This window comes from Neltuma alba, unplaced genomic scaffold, assembly GCF_004799145.2.
Source record: "Neltuma alba isolate B1F8T4 unplaced genomic scaffold, ASM479914v2 tig00013793_pilon, whole genome shotgun sequence".
Classification (NCBI taxonomy): domain Eukaryota; kingdom Viridiplantae; phylum Streptophyta; class Magnoliopsida; order Fabales; family Fabaceae; genus Neltuma; species Neltuma alba.
This window is the reverse complement of record NW_021637912.1, coordinates 243-26,789: the sequence shown is the minus strand read 5'-3', so window position 1 is coordinate 26,789 and position 26,547 is coordinate 243. Positions and strand designations below refer to the sequence as shown.

Genomic DNA, 26,547 nt, shown 5'->3' with positions numbered 1-26,547 from the left:
AAAAACCCTCATCATAAAGCTTGAAACAAACTTATCAGTTCAAAACAAATAAGACATTTTTATGCCAATATATGTTCTTTTCAAACTTACACTGCCCATCAATCATAACATCCTGTATGATGATTTCTACAATATCCTGTAGGACATTGACTATCTGTGGCTTCAATCCCTCAATTTTGTCATCATCAGATGTTAATAGAGTTAAAAATTTATCCAACTTCTCACTAAGCGAAGGCAAGCCACTCATCTTGAAATCCTTGACAAATGTGCCTTCTGTATGCTCTTTTTTACTCGATCGCAAATTTGCTCTACCACCCTGTTTCACACATGAAGAGGTCAGACCGTCATAGGATCTCTGCGCAGAGAAATGAACACGTGTTTGTCTTTTTTTTCCTCCCTTCTGGAATTTTTTTTTTTTGGGAGGGGGTGGGGGTTGTGACGTTTGTGCAAACTATTCTTCCTTACATCCTGTCTTCCTCATCAGCAGAAGGTTTTGTATGATTTCCTTGAGCGTCTCATAACATTCAACAACTGCTGAATACATGTACTCATCATTCCTAATTTTCCTGAACAAATCCTCATCCTCCTTCCCCTTAAAATCTTTTGCCATGTCTACTGCTATAGGAATCTGTCATATATGGAAGAAAGTTCAGAAATATAGGATAGAAAGCCCAATAGATTTTAGTTCTAACAGCAACTCTCATTCAAACCACATACCTTACTAGCAAGCAAGAAAGGAGGCCACTGAATGACAGAAATATCACTTGAACGGTAGGGAACAAGCAGAAGATCCCTATCTCTGGGCAATTAAAAGTCAAAATATATCAGAAGCTTGAAATCCTCACATTTTATGCAAGACGTAGGGAGCAAGCAGCATTTGTACCTATTGCTGATGAGGTCTTCCTCTCTCATAGTATTAATGAACTCATTCCAAACCTGAGAGAAGTATGCAATATTTCTGCGTTCAGCTTGGTCCTGCCAAACAGATTGTTTGCTTTAGCCATGGACATTTTAGGTATTCAATCAAAACCAGCAAGAATTTATGAAATGTCAAACATAAATGTAGTACAGTGTCCTCTGTTTCAATGTCTTTGTTTCTTTCAGTCAAAAAGCAACGACTAAAAGCATATGGTACAGCTTCAAATCTGGAGCGCAGCATCCCAAGTGTCCTTATCTAAAGATGCAAAATATGACTAGGAGATTAGTCCACAAAAATCCATTTTATCATTAGAGAATAGAACTTTATTCCCACCTATTATTAGGAGAAAATACCAATTTTTATATGTTGGAGACCTAGCTTGTTCTTAAATATTGCAAGAATTTTTTCTTTCTTGACAAAAAAAATTAGAAAGAGGATTACAGAGTCAAATACTACAATAAATATGCCACTCACCTCACCCAAATGGCTGAAGGCTCCAATAATCCCACCAAATATAGTTGAATAAATGGAATACCATATTTGAGTATCCATAAAATATACCTATATATCAATAAAACATATATTAATTAAACAAGAGAACTTCAGCGATCCGTAATTTAATTTTTTCTCAACTCACCAGGATAATGGGAGCCCATATTGCAATGACAATACACAAATTGTGAGTTTCTGCAACATTTGAAAAATGTGAGTTGATGCTAGCTAAATCCACAGAATATAGAGGTCAGATAAACATTTAAGAATAGATTGCTACCATTGTCTGGAAAGAATTCGTGCCACTGGTAGTTATCAATTGGCATCCCCATGATTAACTTTGTTGGCTCAACAAGGGGATATATCTGGGAAAACCAGTTCATTAGTTCTGAGCAAGTAAAATCTACAGAAAATTTCATATGTCTGGAAAAGGCATTTAGTCAACTACAATTACAATTTGATGTGACATTACATACGATGAAAAATATATTCCTGACATTTATATTTACTTACCGAAGCTCTGGATTTTACCATCAAGCATGTAACAGTGAAGAAAAAGTGTTAGCCAAAGGAACTATGCAGGATAGGGCATTTTGGTTCCAAGGGACACGGTAGCAACTTTCAGGTGATGTGGGCGTAATCTAGAAAGGTGTGTTTTAGCGAGGGGCTATAGGCAGAAAGGTCTTAAGATGCCAATTTAAAAAGAAAGTGTTCATGAAATTGAGAGAAAAAGGGAGAAAAACAATGGATACCAAGGCATTCTTACTCCTAAATTTACCATTTTTATTATCCACAAAATCTACTTGTCACTTCCATTCTATTCCAGTCCGTGCTTTCAAGTCTTTCTCTCACACTCTTATGTGTGTAATAAATAGTATAGACAAATATACAGAATAATTAATTTGTTAGTTATTCTTTATTAATTGTGAGATCATAAAGGGCATGTTCTGAATGCTTTCATTTCCCCTGAATTTATTATTTTATAAAATTTTTTCCCATATGAGCATATTAAAAAGGTCAATTAAACTGAGCAGACACATAAATGTCCTCTCATAGGAGTGGATATTTTCACTCTCATTTCAACAGCACTTACTAAATCATTGACCAGAACTATAAGTGTAGATGTTCATACTGTTACTCCCACAGTTGAGCTTCAGAACTCTGGGAAGTACCATAATAAAAAATCTATTCAATGATAGAATTAGCACCTCCACATAGTAGCTGAATGCTAGCTTGCTAATCAGCAGCATGATCCAAAACAGAGTATACCTGCCATATTAAAGGAGTGTCAAGGCAATAGCAAAAGGGAAACTGGTTATAGAAGCTGCGTGTATGTGCCAGAGATCCAATAATCCATGCTAATAGTTGGTTCAAATGAAAAATTTCCAGGACTTCTTTTTCCACGATTAACGGGAAGTGAATTAAAGAAAGACATAATTAAAGGTTTGGAAGTATCAATCTGTACTTCTCTCTCTCTCTTTTTTTTTTTTTTTTTTTAATAATAGTAGATGATAACATGTAGAAAAGGGCAAAAATGGAAAATAGAAATTGAACTTTCACTTACTTCAGTAGTGATAACATGTTCTCATGCATACCCCTTCCAATATACAATTTGGGCTGCAGTATGATCAATATAAGTCAAATAACATTCAGATTAAATTTCAACACAAAAGAGATGGAGGGAAAAAAAGGAATGAAAGCATCTAGAAACGGGTTCGTCTAGTAAATGCTCGTTCACCTGAGCCCACCACATGAAAAGAGTGATAATTCGCATATTGGAGCGCTCCAGCTTTCTTCTCAAAGGTGGAATGAAAAATAGTATTGTAGCCACTACATTTGGCAATAAAAATATTGCAACGAGATAAAAGTAAAGTGACTGGTTCCCCCAGTCCCCAGCCCAACTGGTGAAGAATTGTATGAGCCATGACGGATTCTGAATAGAATTAGAATAACTGACTGGCAACACTACAACCCAGACAGCTGCTACCACAAATTTCAGAAAATACCGTAGCAGTTGGGTAAATTTCATATTCTTCCAGGCATTCCAAGTGAGAATGATATCCAAGGTGACTGCACATAGAAGATAAGAGAAAAATGGGTTAAGAAATGATTAAATTGAAACTAATACTCCAGTTAAACTAATGAAACTGTAAGAAAATTATGGACGGCCATGGTACAGTATAATAGTACCAACTACCTAGGTCCAGACCCATATAAAAATACATTAGACCCAGACTCTGGCGAGTAACAAATTGAAGATTTTCCCCCATCCCTATTAAATTTCAAAATCAATCTACCTGAGCCAATTAGTTTTTCGAATGTTGAGACTTGTTCACACAAAATATACTCATAGAATCAAACAAAATTAAGAAGCTCCAACAACTATCAGTATAATTCAAAATAACACCAACCAGCAATAAATTCATTTTAAAAAACCTAACTTATTGATGAGAAAAGAGAACAACTTCCAAATGTTCAATTAATTACCTGCCAATTTTTTATACTTATTAATTTTTAAATTTGACAAGAAGTATATTATATATAGATAATTCACACTAAAAAACAATACAGATAAGGGGCAAGGTGGACATTAGATTCCCAGATCTCAAACTAAAAATTGTTTAAGAAAATGCTCAGACCCAAAACCCGTTCATTAAGACCAATCTCTAAACCTGAACGGTTAGAATTTTGTGGGAAACCATATGGTATGGGAACCTAGACCTATTCATGATGCTCTGGCCTTTATGTTTTTTGGCCAAGAAACTCCACCCCCCAAAAGGGTAGGCCAGTAGCATTTTTTGACCCCTCTTGGTACAGAGTTTCCAAGAAAAAGAATGGCATTCAATACTCAAGATTGTATCAGATTAACATTCAATAATGTCATCAAAAGACAAGCTAAGTTACCTTGAATAAAATTGAGAAAAGCAAATGTAATGAAAATGCTCATAGCACTATTTTGCACATCATCATCAAAAATCAAACCAAGAGGTCCCGCAGAACTCCATGCAACAATAATCATAACCTGCAATCCAATGATATAATAAAAATAAAACTCATGAAGTTGTAAAACTATATGATAAGCCCAAGATTAAGCTTTACCTGTAAGGCCAATATAAAGAATATCCACATTCGATCAAAACTTCTATAGAGGTGCCAAAATGTACGTACTTCCACAAAATTTGTCTTGGGCTTCTTCTTTCCTGATCCTGAGCCAGCTTGGTTAGGACCCTATCATAGCAAAGTTCACTTCAATAGAGATCTTGAAAGAGATAAGAATGTGTCATGTCACGTTATACATATTAGGAACAATTATGTTTGATGACAGAACTCTCTTAAAAGCTCTGAATAGGTAAGCAAAACTTCTCAAGTAGGCTAAATAAATACATCTAGAGGACCTCTAAACAAAGGAAATGTTTTCTTTCTAATAAATGTGTCAAGGACTACCAAAAGAAGCACAAGTGATTGAAAATGCAAAGTTTTGGATTAAGAAATTATATTCATTAGCCCCCAAGACAGCCAAACAGAAAAAAATAGATACAATTGCTCAAAAGAATTCTCTGATCCCTCTGATATCTGATAGAGATAAATGGAACTCGGGCATTGATTGAACTCCCCTAGGCAAACCATTGGGTTGTAAATGTGTTTTAGAGAGAGGAGGGAAAAGAGATGCTGGTGAAAAAACCCAAGAAGATAAAATGGAAATTTAAACCTGCTACGAAGCAGACTAGTCTCTCTGCTTACCTAAGAGAGACACTCCCTTAAAAAACATTAAACTAAACAAGGAGAAGTCAAAAGCATTATCTTGCAACATAGTGCATCTAATGACATGGAGATAACCTTGAAAATATGAACATTCTGCTCCAACAAAATATTATAAATCATAATGAAAATTCTGGATTGCCTCAAAATTCTACCCTCTTTTGTTCATCAAAAAACTTTGAACCAAATAAGGAGAAACGACTCAGTCCATCAGATGTAGACACACCCAACTCCTATTTGAAAAAAATCTCATAGTAGGAAAATAAATGAGGAAATGACAAACGGATGCACAAATACTATACCTTCAGCATCTAGATTTTGTCAGAGGAAGACAAGTTTCCCAAGTAGAAAAATAGATGAGGAAATGACAAACTGATGTACAAATACTATACCTTCAGATCTAGATTCTGTTTGAGATCAGTGAGGCATTGATTTTAAGGTCTTTGGCCTCTTGGCAGTTTTTATACGTCTGTTATTTGTTTGTTTTCCAGATTTATAGAAAGTATTAATATTAATTAGCGATATTATTTCTGATTAACTTCCTAGATTTTCTTCTTTCTTGTGTGGAGTTGAGCTGCATTGAGAGCATTTGTACAGCATCATGTCTGAAATTTATCTTCTAAAATTTTTCAGATTCCAGACTCTCAGATTCTTAGTTGGGAACAGACAATGTTAAGGAGTGGCAATAGAGTTTCAATTGATTGAAATCTCTCTCAGTAAGATTCCTGTTAAAAAGTTAAAATTTCAAGAATGCAAATTCCCGTGAAATGAACAGAAGTTTTGAACCAGGACCGGTATGCTTGAAAAATTGGGAAGCCTGAGAGAAAGGGATAATAGAAGGCACAATACGGTTGACTCCTGGAAAAATTTCCTCCCAGTGAATCCTTAATTTCAAAACTAATCGTATATACCTGTAATCCCAGTTAATTAATTAGTAACCCGGAAGGAAAAAAAAATACTTCAACTTTATATTTTCCATTTTCCTTTTTTATAATTTCATTAAGTTCATCAGCATATTGCTATAGAAAAACTATGCTATAAAAAGATCAACAAACGAAAGTGCAGACAATGATAACTTGTTTGCCTGCATATTGAGGTAAGCACATACATATGGTATTTAATCCATGTGAAAAGAAATGCTTAATCATGGGGAAGAAAACAGTAGCATGCTCTGACCACATGAGGGCACACCAAATAACCATTTGGACAGACATGATATTGATGGAGACCAAGGGGGCAAGAGATGCATCAAACCCACATCCGGACCTATAGGATGTTTTCAAAAGATACTTAGGTGGATTAGTTTTCCCACCTCAATAGTTAGCCTTTCTGGAAGAGTTTCCCACCCCACTTGAGTGCCCATCAGATATCAATGTTCATTCTTCAGATTTGTAAGATTAGAATTTGGTACATGAAAAATCACACATAAATATAGAAGGAAACAAGAAAGAAACCTCATTTGCTCGGTGCTTATCATCTGAATGCCTAAAAAAGTCTGCCGTGGGGTCCATCGGCCATCCTAGCTTAAAACATCTGTCAGACCTAGAAAAGGAATGAATTCAATTCTGTCAATTAAATGGACAAGCCCAAGAAAGATTTCAAAATTCTTCTCATCATTCCAATATTTAATAGTCATTAGTTCAAGAAGAGACAATGTCTACCAAAAGTATTCATTCAGATCATCATAATTTCTCCACATAGTATGGCTTGCCTTCCCTTGGTTATTTCTCTTTGATTCCTATACGCCAAAAACAGAAAAATGTTTTGGGCACATATATTCATGAAAAAAGACATAGAAAAATTACTTGAGCTATTTCCATATGAAAATTACCTTATGTAAAACTTCATAAATGGAGTGATGACTTCTCTAAGAAAACATTCTTCATCAGGTGCTGCTGTTGGTATGTGTCCCCGCTCACAGGATGAACATTGCTATACAAAATCCCATAGACATCATTGCACATCTTTGGAAATGAAAGTAGAAAAGGGTTATTGTCAGTAATGAAGATCCACAATGTATATAGTATCTAATTTTGGTAATTAACCCTTCCCATATTAAATATTTAGAAGGGATGAGGGAATGAGGAGGAACTATTTCCCCTCATCCTTCCCTTGAATCCAAATTGAGGGATGGTGAATGCGAAAAATTTGCTCAAATTATAATAGGTAAAAAGACAATAGAAGCCGAGAAGGTAGGACAATAAAGAAAGAATCAAAGATCCAATTACACTAACTGTCATAACTCCCTCTTCTGATTACACAACAAGAGTCCGGTTGTGAAGAATTCTAACAAACTAGCATCCTCAATTATAAGTTGCTATTAACAGAACAAATTCAATGATTAACAATATACACTTAACATATCATAAGAGCTTGCCCACTTCGCTATTAACTATTTCATCGTCCAGCTTAAATGCAAAATGATTTTAAAAGAGGATAGACTCACAATACAAGAATGAATTGTAAGCCACTAAGATCAGACAAAACTTACATTGTGGAAAATGTAGCAAATACATTCAGGCATGAAGCGAATATTTGAAGCTTCACCCCATATAAGAAGGTAAAGTGCTATGTAAATCAGCTCTAGCTGTTGTTTGCTGCGATCTTCTGGAAACCTGTGAGGTATTTTAAAAAGAAAATTTCACCCACCAAAACGAATTAAAATGCTCCCGATAAGATAATATTATATGAAAATTCATTAAAGAAAACCTATTTGGCCTTCCGTTATTATCTTAAAGTGAAAAATTCACTCACCTAAGATTGGGTTTACAACGCACATAATTACACCATGAATTATAATTCTTGAAAATTTTAAACAACAACCGGTCTACGGTGTCTTCTTTGAGCTGCAATAAGCTTCATATCGTTATCAATATGATCAAGTAAAAGTACAACATAAAGTAGCTGAGGCAGCATGGGTTTGCAAGAAATAATAGTTCACCTCATGAGATGCAGCATTCTTATTTCTAATATCAATATTGGCAAGCAACAGGATAAGATGCTCCCTCTGATTTGCCACATTTCCTTTCTTTGGACCACAAAAATACCAGAGGAGATTTAATCAGATCATTCAAAAGAAATTCATGCGGCAAAAATGTCTGGAAGCATACTGAGTTGACAAACGAACATAAAAATGGTCAGAATAGACTAAGTTATTCAGATGGAGTCGAACTAAAACTCCCGGAAACATACAACAAACAAAAACAATAAATTGATGCTGCAATGCATGACCTGAACATCCAGAAATCTCAGTCATAACCACAGTGAAGAAAAGTAGTTTAACAGTGGTTGTTGTGTTGATTTCCAATGCCTTTGTAATGATGATGGAGAGTTTATTATGCTTTTATGGATTCCAGTGTTGTTATTGGAACTTGAGCAATAATAATTTCAGTGCGATTGATTTTGTTTCTTGATTCCTTCCTGCGCTGAATGATTTTCAAACTCTAAAGACAAATGGCCTTCAGGAAACTTCTATTCAGCCTTTTTCCTTCCTATCAGCTTTCTTTTTCTCAAAAAAAAAAAAAAAAACCGATAATTCAAGTTTTGGATATTTAGGTAACCTAGAATCTAACCAGTTGTCATGATTTGGAGCGAGCAAGTACATCCCATGCACATTACTCAGCTTGTAATAGCCCGATTTTCAAACTCCAGTATAGTTTTGTAAAAATAACTTCATTATAATTGAAAATGTTCATAGGAAACAGTATGCGCAAAACAGTAGAGACTACAGTTAACAAATGATTATGAAAGTTAAGCAGGGTTTTAGTCATCTGAGAGCTTAGATGCTCACGACGCAAGAAAGGCGAACAACTTGTCACCTAATTGGTGAAGCTATCGAGAAGTCACTAATCTACTGGACAAGCTAGTGGCAAGCTACCACCAACTTGGAAAGACGCTTACTTCTTTCATCTAAATGAAAGCAGCAAGCCTGGATCCAGTTTAATTTCAAGAGTATTTAAGGAAAAGCAAAGAAAATGAATGAATTCTTTCAGGAAAAAAATGTTTATTTAAATTGAAGTAAGGGAGTTTGAGTACAGTTCGGACTAGAAAGAAGTAACATACTAAAATTCATTTGCTCCCATTTCCTAGAAAAAAAATAATTCGAAACTAATATAGTTATAATATTAAGTGCTCCCCTGTTGATTAACCATATTGCAACATTGTTTCTTTCTAAAATACAGGAATTAATAATTTATTCCTCTCTTGGTCTTTCTGATCCTCGTTAGCCATCTTTCTGGCGTTTAAGAGTTTCTAGTAAAATCAGATAACTTTACCGGCCACAGAAATACCTGATAAGAAGTCTACATTCCAAGCAGTTTACCTAAAATCTTAATCGTTACAGGTTGAATTAATAATTCCTCCTCGTTTGTATTTTTTAATTTCATGTGTTTGACCTGCGCCATCTTTCATGCCCAGCATTACTAGTTCAGAGGACCAAGTCCAAACTCTCTTCTATCAAAGTAATCAGCACAACTTTCAATATCATGATTTTTTCAATGGACGGCAGGGAGTATTACCTGAAAACCAAAAATAGAGGAGAGCCAATCAAGTATGTCATTTACTTGTATGACCCTCTCCATAGGCATTAAAGAACCATCATTGGAGACAGCAACTCTTGAATGAATTATGGGCATTGGAAGATTATCCACCTTACGTAGAGCGTTAAGTGCTGCCTTGATCTATAATTTTGAAATAGAAAAGAAAAACACATCAAAAGTGAAATTTCAGGAAGCATACGCCCTTGGCAGAAGCAAAATGGCCATTGCATGCATTTCCAGACATACAAACCTCAGGAACTTCCATGATTGCTGGTTTAACACCGACAGCATACAATGGAAGAATGTTATAATGTTCGTATTGCCCCCTTTTATTCTCAACATCCATTGCATACATCTTTGTCTGTTGATAAAAGAACATCGTCATGTCCAGTTCTGTCTGTCTAAGAAGTATTCGACATAATTGAGTTAGTAAAACCAAATATGCAAATCAAACCTTCTCATCAATGTCGCCTTCACGCACCATAGCAGTCACCACATCATACAGTACAGTTGCAATCTGAATAATTTTAGCCATCTCCTCCCTTCAACAGCCACATTAAAGAGTGAGACCAGGAAAATGATGTAAGCCATAAAACTTTTAAGCATAGAAGTTTGAATCCAAAGTTATGTTGACAGAACTTAGGGGCCTTGGTTCATCCTTTCTCCTCTTTCTAATTTATTCTATTATTCAACCAAAAAACAATGATTTTCTCAAGAAGAGCTTGACTACAAGAAAAACACTCAAAGATAATGAAGAAGTGATTTAGACTCTTGCATAATAACAAAATTCTAACCTACAGTATTACTACTTCGCTTGTAAGACTTATCCTTGAACAATCAGTAAGTTTTTTAACACTCCCTCAAGCTGAATATTATTCAAATTTCTTTTTTCTTTTCAAATTGAAAGATTATTCAAATTTGAGCTTGTGGCAAATCAACAATATTTAAAAAAACAAAAACTATAAAATACAGATAAGCCAAAGAAGCAAAACTTGTAACTTGGGCAGCTCCACTGATGCAACAAGCTTCATGAAGATCAAACAGCAACACACCAACAACTTGAATAACAATTTGCAGTCAAACAAAAACCACCACATGGCTCCATCAAACAATGATGAGCTTAACAAACGAGCAACAATTTTCAATCAAAAAACACAAACTTCAACTAAGAAGGATGTTGCCTTCTGTTTTTGCATTTGAGCAACCAGTCCCTAGTCCCCTGAAAAACAATGCCTATGGAAAAACAGCCACCACACAATTGAAGGTCTAAAAGCTCCAAAACAGGACCAACAGCAAAGGCCCAAAGACAGTCATATGTTCCAGCAATATAGAGAGCAAAGAGGAAACGGCAAAACCCCAGGACAAGATGTTCAAGCCAGAAGTGAGAAGATAGCAAAACAACCACCAGCGTTCCCATGAGTTAACAGATGGACAGCAAGGTGGCGACAGTGCATTTGGGTGCATGCTTTACAAGGTATTGCCATATTTCTCGGTTTGGTGTCATGTTGGAAAATGGAGCAATGCTCTATTTGATAAAGTGAAAAGGAACAATAGAAACGAAAGGCAGAAGAAGAATTTTGATGGTAAACAACTGCTGTAGCTGGACTAAAGAATGAAAACTAGAAAACAACTCCAGATGACAGAAACAAAGGCAGATAGAGAACAGGGTAGATGAAGCTGCTCTGGTATCATGCTGGAATTTTAGGGCAAAGCAAAGGTATTTCTAGAGACTCAGGCAATGAAGAAAAACAACTCGCACAATTCAAACTTTGTACCTTCATTTATTCATAATGTTCTAATTAAAAAAAAAAAAAAGGTTTAACCATAAGATCAACTCCCAGTGATAACTGCAAGACGCTTAGAGAATAATCAACTTCTAACCAATAACACTTGCGCTTAATTTGTTATACTTAAGGGATTAATAAGTTTCTCAAAGAAAAGCAAGCCTCACGGTCTCTTGGTAAATTCGCCTTTTCTGACATTTTCCTCATAAAATCTTTGGTAGTATGACAGCAGCTTTCTCGTGTCACTTGAACTCCAATCTTCTGTTAATTCCCCTTCCTGCAACCAATAAATACATTGAACGTTTCAGGATGTAAACCATTAGATATTATTGGGCAGCACATTGCATCAACTAAATTTTATCTTGATCAACTGAACGCTCAAAATAATTATTATCTGGTGCTAACATTATTTTGCCGGATCAAAAGTAAAAGTCACTAACAAAGGGAAAATAGATTTAAGGATAACACAAATATTTAAGGCATAAATCAACACAACAGACATCTTCATTGACATCTCATAGACACCAAATAGAAGTAAGAAATGTCACCTTTGGGAATGAAAATAACGGTAATCACACAAGACTAACTACCTTTTCAAGTCTGTGCAAAAGATAGGTCTTAAACTGGCGAACACCACGCCCAGTTGAATGTGGATCCCTTGTGTGAGCCTTCTCAAATGCATAGAAGCGGCCTAGTCAGACAAACAATGCAAGATCATGATTATCTCATATTCTTCTATACTGTAAGTTCAAGCAAAGAGTACCTCTGACGTTTTGAGTTAAACACTGGACACATAGGCCCAGTTTGAATGGGCTGATTAGCAGCTTATTGGAGCTTACATGCTATGCCGCAGCAAGGACATGCCGTTTTAATTTTAGCTCAAATGCATGTTCTTAAATCATAGCTCGAGAAAATAAGGGCCTACCAGAGCTCAAAATCAACTGAAGCGCAAGCTGCTTTTACAACAGTTTTAACAAAATTATCCTCGTTTCTTTTTTAACATACATAATCATTTCTAAAGTTCCCATCAAAAACAAATTAGCCTATGTTAAACTTACGACAGTATGCCAAATCTTATAAGTTCTTTTAGCACAAGCTTGTCTTTAGCTACTTTACATATATCAATTTCATGAGAAGGGGTGGCATCTCTTGCTTCCCTTTTATGTTCCATTCTTGGTTTTTTCCTAAGGGATTCTAATGTAATTGACTTATATATAATATGGACTAGTTGGCAATTTTTATGCACAAGTTCCAGTATTTTTCCTCCCTTATTTTCCTCCTTTCCTGTAATCGTCTTCCTCGTTTACGGTAAGATTTATTTACTACCGAAAATAAGAAGAGTTCGTCACCTTTCTTTCTTTCCAAAAGAAAGAAATAATAATAATAAACTTTTCTAGGCAATAAAAGCAAAGTCCTAGTAAAAAATCAACATTTTAATCTTCAATCTTTGAAGGCCTCACACACCAACAAAAACAGAAAAATTACAGTATGCACGGATGTTAAGACCACAAAGTGATTTTATTGTTAGAAGTCATACTTTCTCTTTAAAAGGTTCATACCATCAAGAACCTGTTATTAGGACTAAACTAATAGTTTCGATTCCAAAGAAGTAACATATACTCACAAAGATATGCAACTCTGGGATTCTCGTGCTCAATTTCATTTGCTGCTCGGAGAATCGGGACTACGACAGCAAGAGAGGACGGCACCATCTCACTATCAACAGCACCATCCTCATTCTGCAACTCCACGTTCCTCGTCTCCGCCCGAGTCATCCGCCGGGACGTTAGCCTCGGGATGTTGGGCGGTCCCTTGGTGCCACTCGTGCTGGCCATGGCTCCACTGCCACAACCACTACCACCACCACCAATTCAGGGAAGTTTCGATGAAATCCACCCACAGTATTCGAAAATTTAGTGAAATGCCCAGGATTTGAAGCTGGGATTGGATGGCAAAGAGTGAAGAAGGCGAAAGGGGACATGTTTTTGTATTGAGGATGAAGAGATACTTTGATTGCGAGGTGGGGCAAAGGACGAAGCTTTTTCAGCTGATGCATTGCTCTGATCACAAGAAAAGAACGAAGCATTGCAATTGAGGGAAGTGTTGGAAAGCAGAATCTGAAGGAAGCCCTGTGACTCAGTTCTCTGCTCAATGCTTTTGCTTTTACATAAACAAACGAATCGTCGCTCTGCTTTCTCAGAATTGGCGGCAAAGCGGTTCCCTCAGCCTGTTGCCTTCTCTTTGCGCTTTTTATTTATAATTACTTATTTATAGTTGTAATTTATTACTTAAAATCATGAAAGGCTGGCAGATTGATTGTCCTCCTCATTACTGTCACAGATTAACCTCTGATAGAAATATTGTACCGGACACCTTTTTGAGTCAAATCATTCCACGTCAGCAATCAACCAAGCGGTATTATGATTATTGTTTTTGCCGGAAGTATTATAATTTATTACATTTTTTGAGGAAAAAAATAAAATAGTAATTGATTGAAATCAAGTTGTTGTAACTGATTGGAATATTTTAACGGATACTTATTCAGTTATTTGACTCGTATCAACCCAAATAATGACTCTTTTTTTTTTTTGTGAAAAAAAATTTAGGTGGGTTAGGTCCCAGAAGCTTACTAGAGCCAAGACATGTTTCCAGACTCAGAGTGATTACAGAGGTATTTACAAATCGTCTACCAATAAGATCCTCACATCGGCAGTAGGATTTGGGATTCAATGACTTTTTTTTTTAATTTTTCCATTCGTTCATCTTTGTTTGATTTATTTATTAAAAAATTCTAATTGTAATTGATTAAAAGCAAGTTGTTGTAATTGATTGAAATATTTTAACGGATACTTTTTCTTTTGCTACAAATTAACGGATACTTATCTGTTGTAATTTTTTTAAAAAAAAATTGAAATTGAACGTTATTGGTTGAAATCAAGTTGTTGTAATTGATTGAAATGCATAACCGATTCTGTTTAAGCCAGATGCTACTTACATCATGATATCATCACTGTATTTATGGCTCAGATTTTTTTTAGGGGAAATCACAAATAAAGACCCTCGAATTAGCAAAATCACTCTATGGTCACCTGAATATGCTAAATTACTATGAGGGACCCGGTCTCAAATTGTAATTATGAAATCATGGCCAAATTACCAAAATACCCCTCTTTAATTTTTTTTTTTTTTAAAAAGAAAGCCACTGCCTCACCGGAATCCGGCCACCGACGCCGGAGCTCCGGCGGCCGCTTCCGGCCACTGTCGACGGCAGGACGCCGGAGTCCGGCTGCCGGAGCTCCGGCGGTCTTCCTTTTTTTTTTTTTTGAAACTGTTTTTTTTTTTAAATTGGGGGGAAGTGAGGTTGGGGGGATTTGATCCCCCAACCTAATGCTTCCCAAAATAAGGAATGACCATTGAGCCAACAAATTTTTGTTAACATTATGATGCAAAAAAAAAAATAAGTTAACTCATTTACTCTTGTTCCAGGTGATAACAACAATACATTTGGAAATAACAAGTTCTGATTGTAAAATAACACGTCTGGAATAAAAATTTAACAATATGTTTTTTTTATAACAATAAATTTTGTTGCAGGCAATAACAACAATACATTTAAAAATAACAAGTTCTGATTATAAAATAACAAGTTTGGGATTAAAATTTAACAACACGTTTTTTTTATAACAACACACTTTATTTCAAGTGATAACAACAATACATTTAAAAATAATAAGTTCTGATTATAAGATAATAAGTCTGGGATTAAAATTTAATAACATGTTTTTTTTATAACAACACACTTTGTTTCAAGTGATAACAACAATACATTTGAAAATAACAAGTTCTAATTATAAAATAACAAGTCTGGAATTAAAATTCAACAGCACCTTTTTTTATAACAATTAATTATTTTATACTTTTGGAAAATAAATTATTTATAACTTATAAAAAGTACTTGTAATCTATTTAATTTGCTAAAAAATAATTTTTATCTCCAATTTATAATCAGAACTTGAAGTATAATTTTTATAGATTAAAAATACTTTTTTATTGTTCAAATTTATAAATAAAATTTAGGGAAAATGGCAACACACTTTTTTAATTTTTTTAAAAAAATTTTTAATCTATATATCTATACAACTTATTATAAATCAAACTACTTCTTATAAATTATAAATAGTACAATTTATTGTGGATTAAAAATACTTTTTGACTGCTTAAATTTATAAATGAAATTTATCTCTAATTTATAATTAAAAATACTATTTTATTCTTTAAATATAAAAACTATTTTTAATATTTAAAGAATGAAATAATATAAAATTTATACTATGATTAATAAATCAAAAATGCCTTATTATAAATACTTTATAATTTATAAAAAGTAGTTTGATTATAATGAGTTGTATAGATATACAGATTAAAAGTATTTTTTTAGAAAAATAAATATATTAAAAATATTTTTTATAAGTTATAAATAATTTATTTTTTAAAAGTATAAAATAATTAATTGTTATAAAAAAACGTGTTGTTAAATTTTAATCCTAGACTTATTATCTTATAATCAAAACTTGTTATTTTTAAATGTATTGTTGTTATCACTTGAAACAAAGTGTATTGTTATAAAAAACGTGTTATTAAATTTTAATCCCAAACTTGTTATTTTATAATCAGAACTTGTTATTTTTAAATGTATTGTTGTTATTACCTGCAACAAAATTTATTGTTATAAAAAAACATATTGTTAAATTTTTATTCTAGACGTGTTATTTTACAATCAGAACTTGTTATTTCCAAATGTATTGTTGTTATCACCTGGAACAAGAGTAAATGAGTTAACTTATTTTTTTTTTTTTTGCATCATAATGTTAACAAAAATTTGTTGGCTCAATGGTCATTCCTTATTTTGGGAAGCATTAGGTTGGGAGATCAAATCCCCCCAACCTCACTTCCCCCCAATTTAAAAAAAAAACAGTTTCAAAAAAAAAAAAGGAAGACCGCCAGAAGCGGCCGTCGGCGCCGGAGCTCCGGCGGCCGGACTCCGGCGTCCTGCCGCCGACAGTGGCCGGAAGCGGCCGCCGGAGCTCCGGCGCCGGTGACCGGATTCGGTGAGGCAGTGGCTTTCTGTTTTAAAAAAAAAAATTTAAAGAGGGGTATTTTGGTAATTTGGCCATGATTTCATAATTACAATTTGAGACCGGGTCCCTCATAGTAATTTAGCATATTCAGGTGACCATAGAGTGATTTTGCTAATTCGAAGGTCTTTATTTGTGATTTCCCCTTTTTTTTAACCGACTCTGTATTTATGCATGACCTTTTTTTAGAATTTTGTTTAAATATTATTGATTTAAAGTGTGTCCAGTACCCAAAAATATTTTTTCAAGTGTATTCAACACCCTGAAATATTTTGTAATACATCCAACATTCTCAAGTATTTTTAGATACTTTTAGCACCTTGAAAATTTTTTTTGCCTTGGTGCTGGATACATCAAAAAAAAATTTTAAGATGTTAGGCATACCTAAAAAAATATTTTGGGGAGTTAGATGCATAGATGTACCAAAAAATACTTCATAATACTAAAGGTACTTAAAAAATATTTGGGAGTATTGGATGCACCACAAAATATTTTGAAATACTGGATGTACTTGAAAAAATACTTTGGGATACTGAATGCAGCTTAAGCCAATATTATTTATTAGTGATTCTTTTTCAAATTATCTTGAATAAGTTAAATTAAGTTATTGGTCAAAAAAGAACAGCTTAAATTAAATATTGAATTGCTAGCCCAATTGAAATTAGATCTATTTTTATTCAATATTTGACTTTCCATCCCTATGACAAATAATCACGTTGTTTCGCATAAAATATTTGTTCATGTTTACTTAGATTTTTTTTTTGTTTAACCAGAGCAGGTTTAATAAAATAAATATAATAGAAATCATGAGTTGATTTTATTTCAAATCCGCCCACATGATTAATTGCAATATGGGTGGGACAGCTAGAAAAATTATCCATATGACTGATTTAAAAAGTAATGGGTCCGTGTGTGTGAGTGCAAAAATTTAAAAAAAAAAAAAACAAATAACGTAGGATAAAAGTAGAATTTTACCCCTAATCTTATTTTTCTCTCTCTTTTTTCTTTTTGTTTAGGTACAATTTTAGTCCCAATCTTATTTCCCATATGCAACTTTGTCCATGATTTTTTTTTCAGTGGTACAATTTTGATTCTAATCTTTTCTTTTCTTTTCTTTTTTTTAACAATTTTACCCTTCAGGATCAAAATTGCACCCAAAAATTAGAGGAAAAATTACACTTGAAAAATAATATCAAAATTAAAATTGCACCTTAACTCTTTTTTTTGGGTGCAATTTACACTTGATCTTTGGGTGGGGTAAAATTGCGCCCCAAAAAAATTAAGGATAAAATTATACCACTAAAAATATCAAAGATAAAATTACACCTAAAAAGAAATAAGATAGGATGTCCAAATGCTATTAGATCCAATCCAAATTTAAAACAACATTTTCAAACTACTGAAAAATGAATTAGGCATGTAGCAAGCACGCAAGTGACCATTACAAAGAAGTCGTATGATCATAAACAGAAAAGAGTGATCTTCTCAGCCATGTCACGTTCTGTGAAATTACAAAACATTTACATTTGAAGATGCCACTCTCATCAACTCTATACATTAACATCATAAACTGATTTTCTATTGCAACAACATAGTACTGTAAAGAAGGAAATAGACACAAAGGTAAAATGGGAACCACCTAACATGTGGGGCCCCTTTACTCATGCACCTATCTCTACACTAGAGATTCAGGATTCACAAAAGGAGTTGTCCTACACTACAGATACATATATGCAGCAACCTATACAGATACATCAACACATTTCAGATAGTGTAAACCCTAAGCACCCATCAGATTTAGATCCCCTGCAGCAAGGGTGTTACAATGTACGCCTGAGTGAATATTATGAGCCGTTAGATTACCGTAAAGGTCCAGATGATGTCCCAGGGGTGGAGATTAATATATGCATTTATGATACTTGAAGATCATCTTATGATCCGTGACATTATCTTGACTCTTTCTTAGGATCTAATGGCTCATAATCTCCATTTTAAGGAACCTTTTGGAATCTGAATTGCATATTATCATGTATTACTGAGGGAGAGTGTGTATGTCATTTAAAATTTTCTTCGGCACCCGGAACATTCAAAGCTCAACCATTCAAAGAGTCCTCATATAGGACTTGCTTTTGAAGCCTGCAATATAAAATAAGTGACATCTCTGTGTTAGAACAAAGCCATCCATTCATTATTCATAGATGTAGAAGTGACAAGAAATTCAGTTTTGACAAAGAGACCAAGGACAAGTAAACTGCTTCAAAACCAAGATTCGAACATGATAAAATCCTGGGATTGCAAGTTAAACCTTAGTAAAATTTATCTTCACCAGAAATCACGAGCATGCACATAAATAAGTATTTCTTTTTTCTTTAACCTCCATCAAATCCAACAACTCACATTTGTGTGTTCCCAAACCCTAGCATGCCCTCTTCCACACAATCCAAGAACTCACGATCAACTATTAAAACCTTTGTCCTTGTCAGAATATCATAGAACTACCTACGAACCTGCATCTAAAATCTCAAGCTTCTAGGTGAAATGAACATGTTATCAGAATCTTTATGATCAAGTCAGCAACATTCAAGTTCAATCCTTGCTGCATTTCGGCACCAGAAATGGTTTTTTTTTTTTAAAAAAAAAAAAAACCATGATTTTGTATTTTATTCACCCTTTGAGCCTAAAAAAGCTTGTCAGAAAGCAATGCATGATTGGAAATCTAAGCAATCAATTGCCTCTGGCAAAAAAGATACAAGAACTACTGGAGCATCAAGAAAATTAAAACACCATTCAATTCAAGGTGACTTTACATAGTTGGAAAATTCAATTCACAATATCAGATTTAAAGGAGGAACCATAGCAACACACAAACCTGATTCGTTGAACTTGTTGCACTAGTCCAGTAGCGAGTTGGATTTGTGCTGGGAAGATCTTGGCTAACATAAGCATATGATGTTGGTTGTTCTTGTTTATAATCTGAGTCAGGAGGTGGCAATTCTCTGATGATCCAAAGCATATAAGCTGATGGCAAAGAAGAACCTAACAAATTAAGAAGAAAAGTCAACAATCATGATTTGCCAGAACTGAAAATCGTTTCATAGTTTGGAAGTAGTCTGTATAGCTATCATAAGAGTGAATCCTAGAATTATGACGGAAGATCTATAAAAAGGAATACAACTTAAGCATGTTTGTAATTCCCATGGTATAATGTGATTGATCAAGCACGGCGTGATCAAGAAAAGTCCACATCATTGGTTGCACAGAGAAAGAGGTCCTCTTCAGAAATTACATGGTCAGGCAACACTATAAAGAATATCCATTGAGGACATGGTAACAATGTTCCCTGGATTTTTAAGATTATTCAACCTGATAATATTTAAGATCTATAACAACCTAATAGGTGAATCGATGAGATACCTTTGATTTCCATATACCTAAAACGTATAGACCTCCCTAAAAATATACTCCAAACGAGAACTTGCACAATTCAAAAAATTCCAGCAAAGCATGCAATTCAAGGGTCTTTGGCTAACTCAACTTCAGAATTCATTGCAACGGATTGATAACAATGTTTTCACCCAACTACATTCAGCATGATCATGAAAGACTGAGTAATTTACCTACAAAATAGTAGAAGATCAAGAAAACTAAAGCTTTGACACCATACATGAGCCTCAGATGCCAATGGTAGAAAAGCTGTAAGCAAGTCCAAAACGAAGACAACATTAAGTACAGAAATTTAGAGGGAAATTTTACTGAGTATAAAGGTTAGCTGCAAAAGCTAAAGGCTAACTGTTCTATGAGTAATTACTTACAGGAATGTCCGTGAGAAAAGCTACTAATGCACTTGAAAACAAACACATCACCGAAACAAACGCTAAGCTGGCGACCTGCATGTGGCAGCCAATATGTCAGAACAACAATGTATGCCCTAAGGGTTCAGAGAAGGGATCCTCTGCTGTTGCAAAACATCAAAATGGTAGTTATTTTCTCAGCAGATTTTGTCTGTTTAAATTGCCTTTGGACAGCCCAAATGTCATATATTTTTAAAATTAAAAATTCGAGAGAGAAAGAGCTGAATACACAAAATGTAGTCTTCGACATGTGAACTTTAAAAAATGATGATTGAATTGAAAACAAATATCAGGAAAAAAAGAAGAAGAAATATGAAAGATAAGATCATCTAGCTCCAATCTAGATAATCCAAATTTGCCAGCAGGGGAGTCCAGTCTCTAGAGTCCATGGCTACAGTATCAACAGAGGCGCTTGAGTGTATCATAAACATATGGAGTAGGTACAAACAAGATTAAGCTTTACAATATACCTTCCACATTTCTGATGAAGCTTTTTCAGATCGCACTTTCCTCAATTGGAAGAATAGAAGGAAGCCTATAGAGTAAAAAATGAACATTGAAAAAAACCACCCACATTGCTGGCATCACAAGCTATAAGATGGAGGTTATGGAGGGGAAGATACTTACCATAGCAGCCCAGCGCCGCAGCCAAGACAAGTGTCATTACTGCAAGAAGTTTTTCATATACCTGCACAAGTTGCAATTATTGACAGGTAACAAGTAGCATAATTATTTTTTAAATAGCATACTAAGACCTCATAATGCTATGATTTTCAATCTCTGTCTACCATTTAAGCAAAATGAACAAGATAAAATAAAAGATGAATACTCAAAGAATTTACGTTGAAAAGATAGAACTGAAATAAGCTTCTTCTTTATAAGCCCAAAGAATTAGCTTTTATGCATTTTAAGCACAACGGGTTTTGAATGACCCAATAACAAAGAACAATAACAGGTTATACACTGAAAAATGAAAATGTAGTTGCCTCAAACCAGACTTGGTAACCCTATATAGACTGTCATGAATGTGTGTGTGCATATGCGTAGTGAGAAGCAAGACTGTACAAGACTGCTCGTTTGAACATCAGTATAACATTTATAAGAATCCTCAGTTATGAGAAAAATGACATAGAGAAGGCAAAGTGTTCCATACCTCAGCAACAACAGAAGGGTCTATCGGATTCTCACCAATGCCAATCCAGATCATCACGGTAAATGCCATCGTGAAAAGAAAGATCACACCAACAATCTGAAGGAAGGAGAAAATTCAAACTAAAATAAATTTGCAACCAATTAAGCACACTAATATCAAGGCATCTGCCCAATGTGGGAATTTTATTCATTACCATGATGACATATTTTTGCCGGCTACCAACATGAATGCCTTGGAAGCAGCATCTCCTGTGGTCTTTCACATGAGGTGAACCAGATTCTCCCTTCAGAACTTCCAGCAAGGCCTGGTTGATGCTATTTTCGTCGTCATCATCTTCTTCCTCATCTTCTTCATTTGCCTGATGGCAAAGGTCCACCCTATAAAATTGTCATCCACAGAAGCATACGTACAACTCATAAATACAGTTCTGTCCCGGAAATGGCTGCATGCTGTGTAAGCCAACAAGTTTACAGTCCCTGACAGGCTTCAATTTACAACTATAATCTCAGTATCATTCTTTTTCTCTACCTCGAATCTCAAGCCATCCCCTACCCATTATTACCTAAATAGATTCTCCACCGATCTTTCTTCCAGCCTCTAACACATATATACCCCCGTGTTATGTATTTATAATCCGTGTTCCATAAGTAAGGGTAGCTAGGACGTTAGTATAGAATCTTAGTGACTGTTTGGAGAATGAGTCAGTTAGTTAGTTACATTTTACATTTCTGCCAGTTGTTATGTTTTCCCTCTATAAAAGGATACTTCCCAGACTAATCCATTGTATTGTGAATATTGAATGAAGTCAGGATCATTCACCATCTCTCTTGTGTCCTCTGGTTCTCTCTTTTCCTCTTAATCTCTTCTACTTTCTCCGTTCTTCTCTCTTTCTACTCTCTTTCCCTCTTTCTCCCTCTTTCTCTGTTCCTAATTACAAGATCATACCCCCTTTGAAGCTAGCATCCAAAATTTATTTTATTTTTTTCATCCTTTTGATAGAAGCTTCATTATCTCCATATCCTATGCTTTTCATACCCATTTTCTATGTTGTCAAGTTGTCCTAAGTCAGTAATCACATTTTTTTGTTGATCCAAAATCTAACTGCTAGTTGTAACAAGGGAAGATTAAAAGCCCCGCATGGACCCCATGGAGACACACGACAACATGTTTATTGCAATTTTCAAAAAAGAGGGAAAATAAATACTACAAACAAATCTTCTAGAATTATATGATGACATACCAGAATGACAACAGCAGGAGATATACCGCCAAAAACAGAATTTTTGGGGAGGCTGCAGAAATATGTCATCATCAGAAATGCATTATAGGCATTAAACCCTCAAGAAAAGAAATTTTGGTAGCATACGTGGTTAAATAAGACGTACCCATGAGGATAAATCCGCAAGCATGAGACCAACAGTGCCACCCATTACAAGTAGCCACGATCGTAGAAACAAAGTATATAAGGTACCCTGCAAAGAGAAAACTTGTGTTGTGAAAGAGAGAAAAAGTGTTTTTAGTTTTACTTCAGTAGTTTAGCAACATAACTTGGTGATAGGACATTGTAACATCTAGGTCTTTTAGTGCGATTAACTTGACTTAACTCAGTAAACAACCACAATAACATCAGGTAGGAAAATTGTGAATTCATAGACGTTACATGAGATTAGTTGAATTCACTAGATGTTACGTGGGATTAGTTAGGATTAGTTGGTAGAAGTTGCAAATTTTGTTGACTTGCATCCATAGTAGCTTATAAATAAGGGATGAGATCGATGTATGTAATAGGCGTAAATATCAGAGAGATATGTTTACATTTTGCTCTGTATAGTTAGAAGTAAATTACTTGAACTAACAGAGAGAGCTAATTTGTCGAATCTTCTACTATTAGTTTTAATTCAATTCATACGATGGCAAATGCTAATAACATTTGAAGGAGAAGTGCTGCCTCAAAAGAAAAGTTAATTTCTCATAATTAACAAATTACTTCTAAAATCATCAGTTTATTTCTCATGGAAGAAAAGTAAGAACCTCAGCCATACCTAAGTTGGAAAATCCCACCATGAAATGGAGTACCTAAAAAATAGAAGTCAACAATGTCAAGCAATGTAAAAACAAAAGAGCCAAAAAAACATGACTGTACAGCGAGCAACCTATAAGGCAATTAAATTGCAGATTTTAGGGTGGAGATTGAAAAGAAGGAAGAAGCATAACTGTACGAACTTATTAACCAAAGTCTAATAAGATATCTAAAACCAAAGAGGCAATAAAACAGGAAACTTCACATATAGACTGCAAAATAAAAAGAAAACTCAAGATGGCCAGTGATAATTATAAAATTAACATGCAATTTATAAGCAACATTTAGTGATAGCATCATCTTCAAGGCTTGACAAGGGAAGGCTATGACGATCAATCAATTGCAACATATTATCTATCATAATATTGTTACACACATCTCTTATACTTTAGAATTTAGACTATCAAACAAATATATTTTCAATCACAATATAATTCAATGCGTGATTAAGATCCAATTTTGATACTCATGTGAAAACACAATATCAAGAAGATATGAATTCTCATGTGCAGACACATTTCTGTAATGAATCAAGAAAAAGTTGATATTATTCAGGCTATAAAAATTAAAAAAGAAACATGTTTATTTGGTTGGGGTTAACTGGCCAAGTCTATGCTTTCGATCATAAAAGGTGTCCATACTTGACTAAAGTTAGCCATTTTATAGAGAAAGCCTATATTTTAGGACATTGCTTAGAAAGATTGCCTGCTCAATACCAGAAATGAAAATTTGCGCCCTTCATCCACACAATTTTTTATCTCGGATTACTGCCTTACTTATTTTATGTTTCTTTGCAACTTAGAACCATCTTGTTTCTATTACAACATAGGTGTACATAGTTGATGATGACGTAAAACCAGATGGGTGTCCACCTCCAGCTAAAAAATTTAGTGACAACTCTTAAAATCCAGGCATCATACTGCCCAGATACCACAACAATTTTGACAATTGCATTAAATAATAAGTAAAGCTCTCAATTTTTAACTTCAGTGACACCTTTTATGACACGAAAATCATTACAATGTGCTGGCAAATATTAGCATCTTCAACTAATGACATAAAAATATGAAGATTTGAATTGACTGATGAACTAGCACTTACTTTTTGACGAGTCCAACCATCTTGTTGATTTCTCATATGAATCCTCATTAGCTGCCACAGGATAGCGTTAAATTATGACACAGATGGTAGTGAAAAGGAAAAGTTTACTGTAGAAAATTAACTGTTTTGGAGTGTTATCTCCAAATAACATTTAACTTGGCATGCATGTTGTAAAATATAGTGGTAACAGCAGAACCAAGAAGAAATAGTCCTTCTGCATTTGCTTGGAGCATGCAAATGAGGACATTAAATAGATAAGTAAAACCATGATATTTTGCGGTTAGTTAACCATTTTTTAATTTAAATCCTCTAAAGTCAAAGCACCCCTAAAGTGAGAGAGAAAAAGTGGCACAGGAAGTGAGGGTGTGTATTTCACCCTTTTTTTCGCATCCCTCTCTTGCGACACAAACACTTTCACGAGTTTCTAACTTCGGAGAATCCAGACTCAAGCACTCACACTGTCGTGTTATCTCAACAAGGAGCCAAAAATGAAGAACAGAACAAAACCCCTTCTGCCTTGCCATTTCATGCTCCCCCTTCTAAAAGTTACCCTACGGGTGTGTTGGGATTGAGAAGGGAGACAAAGGGAAAGGACCTAAAGTTTAAATTTTGAGAAGTTCTTCAATCTCATTTGAAATAAACAATTTTTACCCTCGTTCCTCCTCATCCCTTTTCCTCAATCCATGGCAAAAATGCAAAATTTAAATCGAAATCAAAGAAAATATCAAATTGGAACTTCACTCGCCCCCTCATCCGTTCTCCCTAATTTAAACACAACCTAAAGCTCTACCCATAACCCAGAAGGTGAAACTGAATCACTGAAAAAGGATGGGATCTTGATGAATCACTCCTTCATTTTTTGCCCAAATACCAAACCACAACAATTTAACGGTCATCGATTCAATAGACTCAATACAATGACCAAGAAAAAGCACAGTACAATGTAATTAGAGAGATCCTCGAGAAAGAAATGCAAGAGAAGAAACGGAAACCTGAGCAAATGCAATGACGGCTAGAAATCCATTGACGGAGGCAAGAGCTACATTGAGGATGATTAAGTCCAGAGCCAGGCAATTCCCCAGTTTAGTCATAGTTTACAATGCCAAAAGAAACTGAGGGAGGAGAAACCCAGAAAATCAAGTCCCAGACGCAGACACACCCCCCTCTCTCTCACACACTTTCTGTCTCTCCCCTCCTAGGAAACAGAAAATAGAGACAGACAAGATTTTGTTTGCTCGTGGGTGATTACTACAGTATATACTTATGGAGCAGAGGATGCTGAAGTGCACGGTCGGACGAGACAGGAAATCAACTTGCCCCTGTTGATTTTTTATTTGAGAGCTTCTCGCATCGACGAGAGGAGACCAAAATCCAAAATTTAGAACGAACGGCTTATCTAATTGAATCTTCCCCTCTTCTTTGTCATTGGGATTTTAAAATTTTATAATTATAATTATAATTTATAGTCTAAAACTAATGACCCCACAAATACCAATTGGGTCGACGCCTTCCTTTCCAAGAGTTGAATTTTCAGCACTGAAACTACTGAACTTTTAAATTGCTGCATCGTTCGCGTGTTTTAGTGATGTGGTTTTTTTTTTTTTTTTCATCAAAGATTCTGTTTTGATTCAAGTGAATGTGCTGATAATAAGTAGCTCTAAACAATTACTAAAATAAAAGTAAGCAATTTTTCACCCAAAAGACAAATTAAAGTTGAAGCAAATTTTTTTTTTTG

The 26,547-nt window shown here is 34.7% G+C and overlaps 1 protein-coding gene and 1 pseudogene across 2 annotated transcripts; both read right to left on the bottom strand.

Moving 5' to 3' along the window:
* Positions 1-451: 451 nt before the first annotated feature.
* Positions 452-13,327, bottom strand: LOC114739169 (callose synthase 7-like; annotated as a pseudogene).
* A 5,078-nt stretch (positions 13,328-18,405) lies between these two features.
* Positions 18,406-26,169, bottom strand: LOC114739170 (uncharacterized). Of its 2 annotated transcripts, none has more exons than XM_028927217.1 (13): positions 25,805-26,169; positions 24,813-24,863; positions 23,674-23,707; positions 23,017-23,103; positions 22,872-22,923; positions 21,825-22,008; positions 21,632-21,727; positions 21,106-21,166; positions 20,949-21,013; positions 20,440-20,514; positions 20,245-20,320; positions 19,497-19,663; positions 18,406-18,763 (listed from the first exon to the last, which is right to left on the bottom strand). In XM_028927217.1, exons 1-13 carry the CDS (start codon positions 25,901-25,903, stop codon positions 18,740-18,742), a joined length of 1,071 nt encoding a protein of 356 aa, XP_028783050.1. In that variant the 5' UTR covers positions 25,904-26,169; the 3' UTR covers positions 18,406-18,739. The 2 variants fall into 2 exon arrangements, with proteins under 2 accessions (XP_028783050.1, XP_028783051.1); XM_028927218.1 differs by lacking the exon at positions 18,406-18,763 and adding an exon at positions 19,077-19,140.
* Between the last annotated feature and the right edge of the window lie 378 nt (positions 26,170-26,547).

Excerpts from the sequence above, each read along its gene's own strand:
- LOC114739170 (XM_028927217.1), bottom strand. The coding sequence starts at position 25,903 with ATGACTAAACTGGGGAATTGCCTGGCTCTGGACTTAATCATCCTCAAT. Across the intron at positions 21,167-21,631 it reads ACCCTTCTGTTGTTGCTGAG|GTATATGAAAAACTTCTTGC; the intron begins GTATGGAACACT and ends CAACTTGTGCAG. Across the intron at positions 19,664-20,244 it reads GATCTTCTACTATTTTGTAG|GTTCTTCTTTGCCATCAGCT; the intron begins GTAAATTACTCA and ends TTAATTTGTTAG.